General features: G+C 43.3%; 1 protein-coding gene across 1 annotated transcript in view; it reads right to left on the bottom strand.

Moving 5' to 3' along the window:
• Positions 1–2,898: 2,898 nt before the first annotated feature.
• The window catches only part of TPPP3 (tubulin polymerization promoting protein family member 3), a 35,912-nt gene continuing 25,428 nt past the window's right edge, over positions 2,899–13,382 (bottom strand). Inside the window, exons 2-4 of the mRNA XM_088471858.1 lie at positions 8,509–8,703; positions 7,972–8,125; positions 2,899–7,374 (exon numbers count right to left, since the gene is read on the bottom strand). Of these exons, the coding sequence (XP_088327984.1) occupies positions 7,186–7,374; positions 7,972–8,125; positions 8,509–8,696 (531 nt within the window). The 5' untranslated portion in view covers positions 8,697–8,703 and the 3' untranslated portion in view covers positions 2,899–7,185. The remainder of the gene's footprint in view (positions 7,375–7,971; positions 8,126–8,508; positions 8,704–13,382) is intronic.

Genomic DNA, 13,382 nt, shown 5'->3' with positions numbered 1-13,382 from the left:
ACCCTAACCTCTCCCCGTTAGTTCCTGAATCTAAGTCCCCCTCCTTTGTGCCTAAACCTTACCCTCCCCCCTTAGCCCCTAACCCCCCACCTGCGGTGCCTGACCCTAACCCTCAACCCTAGGGGTGCCTAACCCTAAACTCCCCTCCAAAACCTAACGCTAACTGTCCTAACCCTCCTAAGAGGACGGGAGCCACGGACTTACCTCGTTCGTGCATCCGTCCGTCTGCTTTCTGGCGTCGGGATTTTGACACCTATCTTAACTCCCTTGTCGGGATCTCAGCATCGGCATTTAGAGGCCACCGATCAGCTGACTACATCCTTGATTTAATGACCTGGTATTCTCAGTTTTAAATTGCCGTCTTAAGCTGGGCATACACAGTGAGATAAAATGTTTGTCAGACCGGCAGACATTTTATCTGACAAGCTGAAACTCATCATATAAAGGGCCCCATTTACAAACTAAGGGAAATACCAGCGGGAATTTTCGTTTAGTATCACTGATACAAATGAAAATTCCACTGGTAATTAGTAATACTTACCCCTCTGGCAAGGTCCCGCGAAGTCCAGCGGAATCCTCGGCGAGGTCCTCAGTTGGGCTGCTGGTAGCCTAACGCTGCCAGCGACGGGGCTCCAGTGTCATGCGCATGCATATGTATCAGTGCGTGTGCGCGAACCGGCCTTGATTGGGATTGCAGCAGCAACGCAGACCCATCGCAGAGTGATTGACAGGAAGTGCCGTTTGTGGGTGGTGACGGGGGGTGGTCGACCGAACGCAGGCGTACCAGTGCGTTTGAATGCCATTGCATGGGCGTGCATAAATTATCCACTGCGATACCATACGCAGCCTGAGGCCTCATAGCGTGCGCTGAAGTAAGCAATTCCTCAGTGAGGTCTGACCTGTCTTACTTGTGCGTATGGGTCCGATGGTACCGATGTTTTCGCAGTCTTGCTAACCATTATGGATGTGCGTGTAGGTGAAGTGGGCATCCTTATGTACTGCTGCGGCGGCATTGTGATCGTTGTGGATTAGCATACTATCGCAGTTGAACTGCGTGCGTATGCTATATTGAGATCCTTAGTGAATCAGGCCCTGAGACCCAGATTCAGCTGTACACGCTAGTGTTCCCAATGATCGTGAATCTGTGCAGACGCCTGACCTGTTCTGCGCATGTGCAGAACGGGTTTGCGATCCCGCACGTAGACTGGCAGCAGACTGTCATTGATTGACAGCCTGCTGCCGTTTGTGGGTGAGAAGGGGGCAGTGATGGCCTCTGTGTCGCCGCTGTTGGGGGAGAGGGAAGAGGCCAGGACCTCCGTCGGTTGACGGCGATTTCCTGGCTTCTTCCTCTCATCTGCGTCGATCAGCTATTTCACCCCGTGGGTCACCAGTCGATGTTCCACAGATTATCTGATGCTGCGTTGGACAACGCAGCTCGGATAAGTAATGCACAGACTGAATTAAAAAGCTGCTTGCGAGCAGCTTAGCAATTCCGTCCGAAGCTAAGGCTCTGAGTTTGTGCTTTGATTCCTTTTTTTAGATTGCACCTGTAGTGCCAGCCATTACAACTGGTCCTACATAGGAATTACTTCAGATACGTACACATGTTGTTATGCAGTAGAGACAGCGATATGTTGGGCCGAAATAATAATCAACCTGTAATGTACTTGGAACAGAGGGCCTGATTCAGAGCCGGACGCTCTGAATCAGGGCGTTTTTTTTTTTTGTGTGCGGCCTCCTGGCCGCTCGCATATTTGTGGGTGACTACACACAGCTATTGCGAGCGGCCAGGTGATGGTCGCGATGATCTTGACCATCGCGACCATCGGGGCTTGCGACGAGACCCTTGTGGTAGGGTCTCGTTCCCGCAAGCCCCAGTGAGCTTTCGTCTCTATTAGAGCCGGAAGCTCACCCACTGACTTCACTTGTGATGTCAGTGGTGCCGCCCACAAACTGCAGGCGTTCCGTCGGGAACGCCTCAGTTTGGCCAGCAACCCCCCCTGCCCGCCTCCAAAACGGGGCAAGCTGTCAATCAAAATCGACAGCTGCCCCGCTTTGGTGCGAGACCTGTAGCGACAGAGCACCCGTCGCTAGCCGGGTCTCACACATGCGCGCATCGGAGCCGGCTTCCGGCGTGCGCATGCACAGTGGCCAAACATCGACCTGCTCGCGAGCGCATAGCGCTTACGAGCGGGTCTGAATGAGGCCCAGAGCTCTGTGTGCATCATACATCAGTGGCGTCATTAGCTCCTAGTAAATTGATAGATCGCATTGTCAGTAACGTTGACTCCATCCTCAAAATGTCCGCCTCCTGTATGTATGGGACAGGTGCACTTTAAATAGCTGACCTGGTAGTTGTATGGCAGCTGTATATTGCCTGCTACATTGTACTCTCACAATCACGTACCTGCTTTTCAAAATGTTTGAAGTATTGTTCCAGGTCTTACTGCACTTGTTTCCGTCTTAAATGCTGTCCCAGGAGTATGACAGGCAGCATGTCCGCCAGCGTGTCTCTGGAGCAGGGTGGGGTGAGGATAGCGCAGGGACATGAATGTGATGAGGGCCCTGTCAATTCAGGGTCATGAAAAGTGAAGTTCAGACTTTTTTGTCATGGCAACCAAAACACACTCAAATACACTGAAAACACCTGGTAGTAACAATCTTCATGTTTTTGTTACCAAAACACGGGGCTTCATGGCAACGCTTGTATATTCTCAGTTTAACCCCTATGCTGCCAAAGCCATGACCACTGAGATTTCCTTGGTCATTGTATCCGGAATATGGATGATCACTCATAACCCAGCATGCACTGCTTCTCATCAGTACATTTTGAGTCTGTTTGCTATTTTTGTGTAACCATTATATGAAACATATTTTGAACACAAATACACACTGATGTAAAATAGATATATTTATTGCAGAGAAAGAATTTTTATATACATATACAGAAATATATTTTAATACATTATTCAATTTAAGGAGAGTGTAATAATATACAACCTAAACTCTGAGCCAGCGCTTGCTGCAGCGTAAAGAGAGGTTTAAATTCATTGGCGTGCATTTTTATGGAATATGTTAACTCATAGCAACATTACACAGGCTGCCTGTAACAACTTATGTAACACTTTGCATTGTTTTCTGAGTAAAAGCTTCTTTCATTTAACTTGTAATAATGGATAGAAAGTACACACAAATTTAGGATTTTTGTGTGAAAGATGACTTTCACCAATTACTGCCGACAAGATCCCCTTACATATTCTGTGATACTGTTTTGATTCTGTTTAATGTTTTTGTTTTGGGGATTTATTTTTTATTACTGTTTCCACCTTAATATTACTTTGTATGTGTCAAAAGGTGTCACTTTTACAGGATGAGTATGTGATGTAAATCTGAACATGCATAGCAACATACTAAAGAAGCAAAGCACCAAATGTAATCAGATCTATGTGAGATTTACTTAGAAAAGAAGAGAAGAAACAGTGCCATTTACAATTAGGGTTTCCGGTTCTCACTGTTTACTCTGTTTTAGAATTTTATGTATATTACATTTTGTTCTGTTCTTGCATACACAAACAATTAGTGTTAATTAATAAATATACCAAATAATAAAAATAAAAGATTCCAGGGAAGAGGGATTCCTAAAGGTAAACATATATATATATATATGCATATGTGTATACATATGTGTGTGTATATACAATACATATACATACATTCACATATGTACACATATTTTCAACCCACAAAATCAGCCTGTATAGAAACCTATGGGGACAGCTTTCTTGTTAAATTTACCAAGCTCTGGAAATCAAAGCATGCGTTAGGTAACGCAATCTTAATATGGCAGTAGCCATTGTAGCCTATAGGCCACACCCTGCAAAATTTACTGGGGGAGGGATCAATAGAATCCCTCCCCGACACTCACCACTTGTGCATACACTGTCAGCAGGCCAAACATGCGCAGTAACGCGGCGTCCCCATGAAACTAAAATGCAATCACTTTACATTTACATGTCGCAGAGACAGGTTTCTATCACAGTCCCTGTCCCTGGATTTGATCAGTGATACATATGGCGGTACTTAATTTGTTTTGCTGCAAATAGCGGCAATAAGGAAATATAATTATCAGGTCAAAAACCTGATAATAAATGGACCCCTAACTGTGGTGATTATCTAGGAAGCAGATGTGTTGCTTCTCTGTCCCAGAGGGGGGGATTGTCCATGACCGGCTGGGGGATGGGGATCATTGTGGCACTTCCTTTGCTGGCTCCTGCACATACGTATGGGGAAAGGCAGCTGGTTTCTGTGTAAGGGGGAGATGTAATAAGCTCTGGAAAGTGATAAAATGGAAAATGATAAACTACCAGCCACTCAGCTCCTAAGTGTCATGTTACAGGCTGTGTTTGAAATATTACAGTTGGTAGTTTATCACTTTCCAGTTTATCACTTTCCAGAGCTTAGTACATCTGCCCCTAAGGGTGGAACAGCGGTGATGGGGACTTGCTAAAGTAATGATGGAGATTTCCGTAATGTTTTTGAAGTATCCTGACTTCAAATAAGATTTGTGACTTTTTCGGTTTTAAGAAAACAAAATGCCAGGGAAGCCTTCTGTGGGTCTTTTTGGGTTAAAACCAGAACCGTTTATCATATTTAATAGAAAACTACATTTAAATAACTAAAATGCTCTTTAGTTTATACTGCTACAGACCTTTTCTTCTATACCTTCTTATCTTCTTTAACAAAAATGAAGAAAAGGTAGGACAAATCCCATAAACTGAATCTTGAAGAACCACAGGGTTCCTCCAGGAGTTTAAGTGAAAATTGTTCTAGGTGGCTCTTGTAGTCCCATAATGCTCCCATGTTCACATCCTGAACATGATTAGGGGTATGTGTGTTTATTACCTACATATATTTTTTCCTATGTGGACCATTTATATGTGACTTTCATTTTTTATTATATGTATTTACCTTCATGTTTATAGACCCTAGCTGGATAGGATACCAAGATGCCAATACTAACATGGTATAATCATAATTTATTAAAGTGCACCTGTCACCTACAGAAAATGGAAGAAGCCATTTTGTGGGCTGAACCAATATTCATCAGCACTGGTTCCTTGAGATTTGATTTGTTTGTACATAGAACACAGGTACAATCTAGAATAAGAATAAAACAGGCATTGAAATGGTATATTACTGCATCCTACACACATGCTACATACAATGCAAGATAGAGGTCAGCAAGAAATAGTTTGAATGTGACTGAGCTTGGGACTTTAGTAATCTTAACGCATACGGTATATTGTTCAGCATGCACAAAAGGTTATTATAAGGCAGACCATTTGGCAGGTACCGAAAGCAGCAAAATGTAGTGAATGGAAACAATAATTGTTCATTTTCATACTGCCAGAAAACCATTTGTTTATATTACGCTGTTAGAGATAATAATAATTTACATGATAGCTTTTTGGTATACGATAGTTTTTTGGTAGTTTTTCAGAAATAATTGAACACATACTGTAGGTATATTGGCCAATTTTAGGATTGCTATTTTATGTAATATTACTGTATTTATATTTTGTTTCCTCTGTACTACAGGACATTTATATATATTTAAGCAACACTGGTATAACCTGAAAATCTACGGATTAGGGACAGAGGGAGATGATCTCAGGGTGCCATACATTTTGCAGCAGTTGCATATTCTCACTAAAATTCCTCACACACAAGAATGGAGGGCATGTGTGTGGTTGTGTGGCCACATACCATTGTGAATATAACATTGTATGTAACAACTTGCAATATATACAAAGAAACTCCCCTCAAAAAGTTTTCTTCATTCATTGGTCAACACTGTATATTTTTTGGGGTTCTTGATAATGTTATCCCTTAAGGATGCAGGCTATGTATACATGTGGTTTATTTATAAACCAGTACCCCAATGTTACAACTGCCATTTAAGTCAATCGTTTAGTTTCTTGCAACAAATACATCATGTTAAAGTGTACCAGTCATCTGCTCACAATGGAGGCGGACATTTTTTGGACTGAACCAATATTCCACGCCATGCAGCCTATCAACTCGTTAGGAGCTAGTGACATCACTTTGGCAATGAAACCCATAAAATGGCTGCCTATGCTTTGCGTAGGTGAAGAATACCTTTTACATGTTGCAAATTAGGAATTTTTGATTATTATCAAGAAGTTCTGCCTCACTCTGCATTGGGACTTGTTGATAATCCTCTTTGCTATTCACCATAAGCCAAGATATATACTTAGGGGTTTATTTACTAAAGAATGGGTTTATAAAAGTGGAGGTGTTGCCCATAGCAACCAATCAGATTCCAGCTATCATTTATCTAGAACCTTCTAGAAGATAATAGCTAGAATCTGACTCCACTTCTATAAACTCGCACTTTAGTAAATATACCCCTTACAGTACATGGGCATTTTAGTTATGAAGAAATTTCTCACAATCATTCTTATTTCTCTCTTAGAATAGTAAGAAATTGTTAAAATAAAGTATAGATGGACAATAAGGATCCCAACAGGTAAGTCGGTGCCAGTTTCATTACATGTGTCACTTGTAATAGAACAATTTTCTGCATTCTAGGTCAGTGTAAATATGGCACATACTGAAGATAGAGCAAAACATTATCTTCACCCAATTCAATACCTGGTTTAGATTTCAAACAATTCTAGCTAGTGGCAAGTTGTTACTACTGCCCTACTTAGCAATGATACCTGTTCGTTCCACTGAACAGCAAAACAAAGTTATTTCAAAGGGATTAATAATGTTGAAATAATATCACAATTTACATACAATACCTTTTTATGCAGATAGTGATTCATGTGTGTTAATGTCAAAGTAGTGTGATTAGATTGGGAGGTAAGTGCACAGGAATCATCACAGTTAACATTGCATGTATACTTCATAACAAATAACTATTGTAGAGACTTGCATGATGCCAACTTCATTCTTGTTTCAGGTACGTTTTGGCAACAGAAGAGTAAAGATACTTATACTGCATGGATCATCCACTTTTCACTGTTTTCATTGATGTTAGGAAGGAACATTAACTTTATATTTGTCACTACCAGAATGTACTACCTTTCTTCACTGGGAACTTAGAGAGTAAATTATGTCTGTGCAGGAGCTGATAAATAGCGTCACCGCTCCTGGGCTCTATTTTTTCACTTTGGCGTCATAAGTGCCAGCATGTTTGTATGCGCCTACGTAGCCGGTGTTTTCCACAATGGTTTCTCGACCACTTTTCCCTTTTCCCTTCCCACTCTCATCAAAGCGTTCCTTGTGAGATCCTGTGTATTTTGTTGTGTCTGTAAGACGCTCCACCGCCCCGACTGCAGCAGCTTTCTGTAGACAGAAGAGTAATACAAGTGAAAGGACTGAACAACAATAAAGCTTCTTAGAGATGACATTGTGGGTTACTTAGAAGTTTCTGCTGATTGCCATTGCCGGTTTTGGACCTGTCCAAGCAGGAATTCCTATCTATTCCAAAGACTGGAGCAACAAGTTATAAAACAATCTGATAACCACATAACACTTTTTTAAAATCCAAAATGACCAGTGAAATTAATTTGTGTAAAAACAATTCATAAAATTATTCAGAAACTGCTTGATACATAGGCCCCATCATCATTTATTCCAATGGTTTTTGCAGTTCTAGTGATCACACACAACATCTCTGTACCTTTACAACATTATGGGGTCTATTTACTAAGCAGTGTTAGGAGACAGAGTGAAAAGTGATAAGGTGCCAGCCAATCAGCTCCCAACTGTCATTTTTCAAACACAGCCTGTGAGATGACAGTTGGGAGCTGATTGGCTGGCACCTTATCACTTTCTTATCACTTTTCACTGTCTCCTAACACTGCTTAGTAAATAGACCCCTATATAGTGTATATATAGAGGTCTATCTACAGTATGATGACATGTTGTATATCCGCTTACCGTGACTCCCACATTAGTAGGTTCCTTTCCAGAAATAAGTTTGCAGATAGCCTCATATGCCTCCTCTTTATTCTTTCCTTTAAACCTCTTTGCAGATAGTTCTTCTATTGCCTTTTTAAATTCTTCATAGTTAATCACCCTAGCTGACTTTGCTCTGCAACACAAAATGATGACATCTTCATAAAAATGCATACACCTTCTACTGGTTACAGTTATGCATCTATTTATATGCTGACAATGTACAAGTGTTTTGCCAATCATTACTTATCAGCTCCTCTAATATAATATAATATATTGCAATGCTTGTAAGATAGATGGGCTGTTTTGGAGGTAGAAGCACTGCCCATGTCGGACATGGTGGAGCTATTTTTTGCTACTACGCATGCGTCTTAAGTCGCAACGTACAGCCACGGGAACTTTTGTGCCCACATCTGAATCTTATATTTACAATACCGCATAATGTATTCTGCTGATCTTCTAGAGAAGTGTTTATAAAACCTGCATTCTGGTACATATTAGCATTGAGATCCTGCTTACTTTACTTTGGAGAATACAATGTCAACGTCGGTTCCGGTCACAGTTTTTCCATCAATGACTTTGCACTCTTTACAAAGCTTGGCCCAGTTTTTGCCTGTCAGTTCTTGCCCTGTTGCTTTTGTATCCCCATAGATAGCAAACTTCTTAAAACTTTCTTCTAGAGAGTCAAGATCAGCGTTTTCAGCCATGGTCTTCCTGTAAAAGAAGAACAAAAAATGAAATGTTTATGATGGCTAAAATATTGCTCTGCTGTCCCTGTTAGGTAAAGATTGCATTCCATATGGCTGCAGTGCTGCTGTGCACAGCAAATCAGCGGTGAATGTGTGCCACGCACACCTATCATTGGTATCAGCGGCATTAAAGAGGTGTTCGGTAGGGTGCTGTGTCATGCTAGTCTCAACTCCACAACTTCAATAGTTGGCAGGTTGCAAATCGAACATTTTTAATGTACCCTCATATACCTCTTCTTCATCCTCTTTTACTGGAGTGGAACGAACTATGTGGCCTGCATGATTCTGGACATTCAGACTTCATTAATAATATAGCTACACACTATTCTTTATTCTAACACATAAAAATCATCATCAGTAGTTGTGTACTATTTTTTTAATTACCAGCTTTGGATAGACCCTAGTAAAAAGGAAATATTCCCCATCCTCTCAGTTTGCCATTGAGTGGCTCCATTGGATAGGTTATTATCATACTAATCATACTGTTTGACATGCCAGTCCACTTGGCTGGTATGCGTAACATCCTGGCCAGCCTGGTAATCACAGTAACATCCGCCTCCATATAATATGTCCGCATTCTATATAAGTAAGAAGCACTGGTGCAGAGCCAGGGGGCATTTGAGTAAATAGTTACTGCTTGTTATGTTATTAACGTATTAAGGACATGTTTTAATAGTCCCCTCTACCAAGTGAACCATAGGAAGGTAAGGAAATGTTTTTATCCTCTTCTGGTTTAAAGATAGTCTGTCCAAGTGAGATTGAGCTCTCAGTTTATTTCACAATCATCCTTAGTTTTTTACTTGCCCTCTTTTTCTTCTGGTATCTGTTTTCCTATCAATCGTATTTGGCTGACAGGCTGTTTCCCGCTGGGCTGGTCCCTTATTATGCCTTTAGGGGCTGGCGGTGTTCCTTCCCTCACCCACCCTTCTGCCGGCCCAGCTGCAAGCTGCCGCGAACAGGGGCTCAGCTTCCGCCTATCCCTCACCCACCCCTCTGCTTTGCCGGCCCAGCTGCCACGCATTACAGCTGTCTGAACCTAAAGAAAAATGGCAGACAGGGGAGTTGCCGCACATGCCCAGCCGCTGCAGCTCCCCCATAAGCCTTAGCGGAGCCTGTCAGTCATTACTGATGGCTCCGCCTCCATGCTGTCTGTGGCCCGCCTAGGCACCTCTAGGACAATCTATGTACACGCCGGCACTGCATATTGCCTCCTGCCTGCAACAACAAGCAGTAGGTGTACACGCACGGAACAGCAGCAGCCTGCACACAGGTGCCGGCAGCCTACAGTGGGACAGTCAGTAAGTAAACTATATTATTTATATCTAATATATGTCTGCCTGAAAATATATATTATATTGTGACATGGTCAGCATAATTCCACATGAAGTAATTGTGGAATATCTAGATCTCACAGATTTGGCAGAGCAAAGGCATTAGGAATGTGTAATGTCCAGTTCAGGTGTTGCCTCAATCAGAGTCTGGAAAGGCAGCTTATTACAGACACATGTGTGAGGCTGGTTTAAGAGCTGCAGAGACACTGGGGAAACTGATTCTGATGGTGAGATAGTCGCCCAGGTTATAGGCTCTGGGGTGACTAGTGTTAGAGATTCTGGACCTGCAAGTCCACTGAAGAAAATATTGCTGTTTGAAAGACTTTGTGTAACATCTTCCCTGTGAAACTGCCATATCCTGTGTACCTGCCTGTGGTGATAAATATAGCTGCTGATGGATTTTACCCGGTCTATGTGATTCTTGTCACATTTGGCACCCAACGTGGGGCTTGCTATACAGCAAGAGCCCGGATACAGTGACCGGATCCAACCCAGTGGCAGTGAGATGCATTGCAAGACGCTACCTCCTGCACATCGGCTTGGTGAGTCTGAGTTGCTTTACTAGCAGCTGGGTAGGTGAGTGTGGTAGGCCAGCCATAAAGCGTCAGTTGTTCACAGTGATAATTTGTCTGTGTATATGTAAATTGTGCACAATATAAAAACTGATTAATTCCTATGTATGTGGTTGAGTACCCAGGGAATGTAATGCAATTTTTAAAGCCAGCTGTTATAGATTGCTGGGGATCTGGCTTGCAAAAGAGAAATTATAAAGCCTGCTAAGTTTGTCCATAAAGGGATAAAGCAGTGTACTATGGAGGAATTGATGAAAGTGTTTGCTGAATTGGCTATAGGCCAGCAGACCCAAATTCAGCTATTGCATGCAGCGTTAACTGAAGTGAGGAAAGGTGGGTTGGAGCGAGAGGTGTTACAGAAGCTTACTCCATCTGATGACATTGAAGCTTTTCTGTGCACCTTTGAGCATACTGCTGCATGTTTAAAATGGTGTGAGGAGGAGTGGTCTGCCAGACTTGCTCCCTGTCTCACAGGGTAACCTCAGAGAGCATATGTTGATTTAAACGTGACTGAGGCAAGCTCCTATCTGCACTTGAAAAATTCCATATTAAGCAGAGTTGGAGTGACTGGACCTAGCAAAGCTCAGGAGTTTCAGGAATGGTGGCTAAACCTGTCTGAAGCTCCAAGGGTCCAGCTGGCCAAATTAGCCAGGCTGAGTAAGGCGTGGGTGCAGCTGGATAAGAACGCTGCTCAGTGCATAGTAGAGATGGTGGCTTTGGACCATGCTGTGCAGGTACTAGATCGTGTGGTGCATCCTCAGATGTTTGAGGAGTTAGTGGTGGTGATTGAACGGTACCTGACTCTTGGGAAGTCAAACAAAGCCAAACAGGGATTTCAGCCAGATCCCAAGCCTAGAACCTAGGTCTCAGTTGTTAAAGCCAACAGCACACCTCCAGCTGTGTGTTTTGACTGCGGCGAGCCCGGTAATTTACTCCGGCACTGCCCATAGTAGGGCGAGCCAATGGTCTGTAGTGCTGGAAAAACAACTCGACCAGTGGTCAGCATGGCTGCTGGAAGCACTTCCCCGGCGCAAACCACCTTGTTTCATTTGATGGTGTGAGTGGAAGGCCGGGAGGTCTGGGCCTTAGTGGATACTGGCAGCGAATTAACCATAATCCCTGCCAACCTGGGGCTGATCAGGTGCTACCCCTGGTAAAGATTATATGTGTACATGGGGATGTAGAAGAATGCCCCCGAGTGCACTTCACAATAGTGATCAAACGGCGATCCCTGAAGGTGATAGCCGCAGTAGCCACCAGGCCACCCTACCCATTGATCCTGGGTCGGGACTTTCCGTTGTTACAATAGGTGGTTACGTGGCAGGATGACAGCAGAAGCTCCACATCAGAGGTGTCCCAGGAGCCAAGCTCTGCTGTTTCCCAAAGTTTGGTGGCTGTAAAGCCCTCCTTGGCCAGTGAGCAACCGGAGGGGAGTGAGACCGAGACACAGTGGGTTCCCATTGGACTTTGGCCAGGATCAACAGAATGCTAGGAACTTGATAATGCATTTGAAAATGTTGTAGAGATAAATGGTAGAGTAATCACGGCTTTACCAGCAGAAGGTGAACCATACTTTGCATTGAAAAATGATTTGTTATATTGTGTAATCTATTTGTAGCGTAAATGAGTAGACCAATTGTTGGTTCCCTGGAAACACGAGCAGTTGGTGTTAAGGGCGGCTCATACACACCTGTGGGGTGGCCATTTGGGGGAGGAGAAAACTCTCCAGTTTATTCAGTTAAGATTCTTCTGGCCCAGCATTCATGCAGCAGCAAAAAAGTATTGTCAGGAATGTCCAGTGTGTCAGAAGACAGCACCCCGGCCAGGGATTCGGGCACCCTTGGTTCCCCTCCCTGTCATTTCTGTACTTTTTGAGAGAATTGGTATGGATCTGATAGGGCCAGTGGAAAAATCTGCTCGTGGGCATCAATACATAGTGGTGGTAGATTATGCCGCAAGGTACCCGGAGGCCATCCCGCTACGTAACATGAAATCTATACTATTGCCCAGGAATTGTTGATGCTATATACCCGCTTGGGAATACCAAAGGAGGTCTTAATTGACTAAGGTACCCCTTTTGTCTCTAAATTAAAGAAAGATAATGTGCCGACTGTTAAAGGTGGATAGGATTACTACCTCAGTAACCAGACCCTTAGACAAATTATAAAAAGGGCGGTGTCTGAGGAAAAGCGAGATTGGGACTTACTCCTACCCTATTTAATGTCTGCAGTGCGAGAGGTACCCCAATCCTCTACGGAATTTAGTCCCTTTGAACTCCTCTATGGGAGACAACCTAGAGGGATTTTAGATCTGTTGAAAGAAGGGTGGGAACAACAGTCATGCCAAAAGCCTATCGTCATTCAGTTTGTGACCCAATTGTATGGCCGTTTAAGGCAAATTGCGCCACTCGTGAACAAGCACATGGATAGGGCACAACAGCGGCAAAGATGACGATATGACGTGACCATGGTTGATCTGTCTTTTAATCCGGGAGACAAGGTACTGGTTCTGGTACCCACCACTGAAAGCAAAATGTATGCCCAGTGGCGAGGCCCTTATGAAGTTATAGAGGCAGTGGGACCTGTTAATTATAAGGTTCGACAGGAGGGTAGAAGAAAAGAAGTGCAAATCTACCATGTAAACCTGTTAAAACCCTGGAAAGAGAGCGCTGGTCAGTCCTCTTTGGTTCCCAAGAAAACCCCGGAACGTCAGGTACCCACTAAAGTTACCCTTAATCCCCG

This window comes from Taudactylus pleione, unplaced genomic scaffold, assembly GCF_031769625.1.
Source record: "Taudactylus pleione unplaced genomic scaffold, aTauple2 ptg000117l, whole genome shotgun sequence".
Classification (NCBI taxonomy): domain Eukaryota; kingdom Metazoa; phylum Chordata; class Amphibia; order Anura; family Myobatrachidae; genus Taudactylus; species Taudactylus pleione.
Note: the sequence above shows the minus strand (reverse complement) of the source record. Positions and strands in the feature narration are given on the sequence as shown.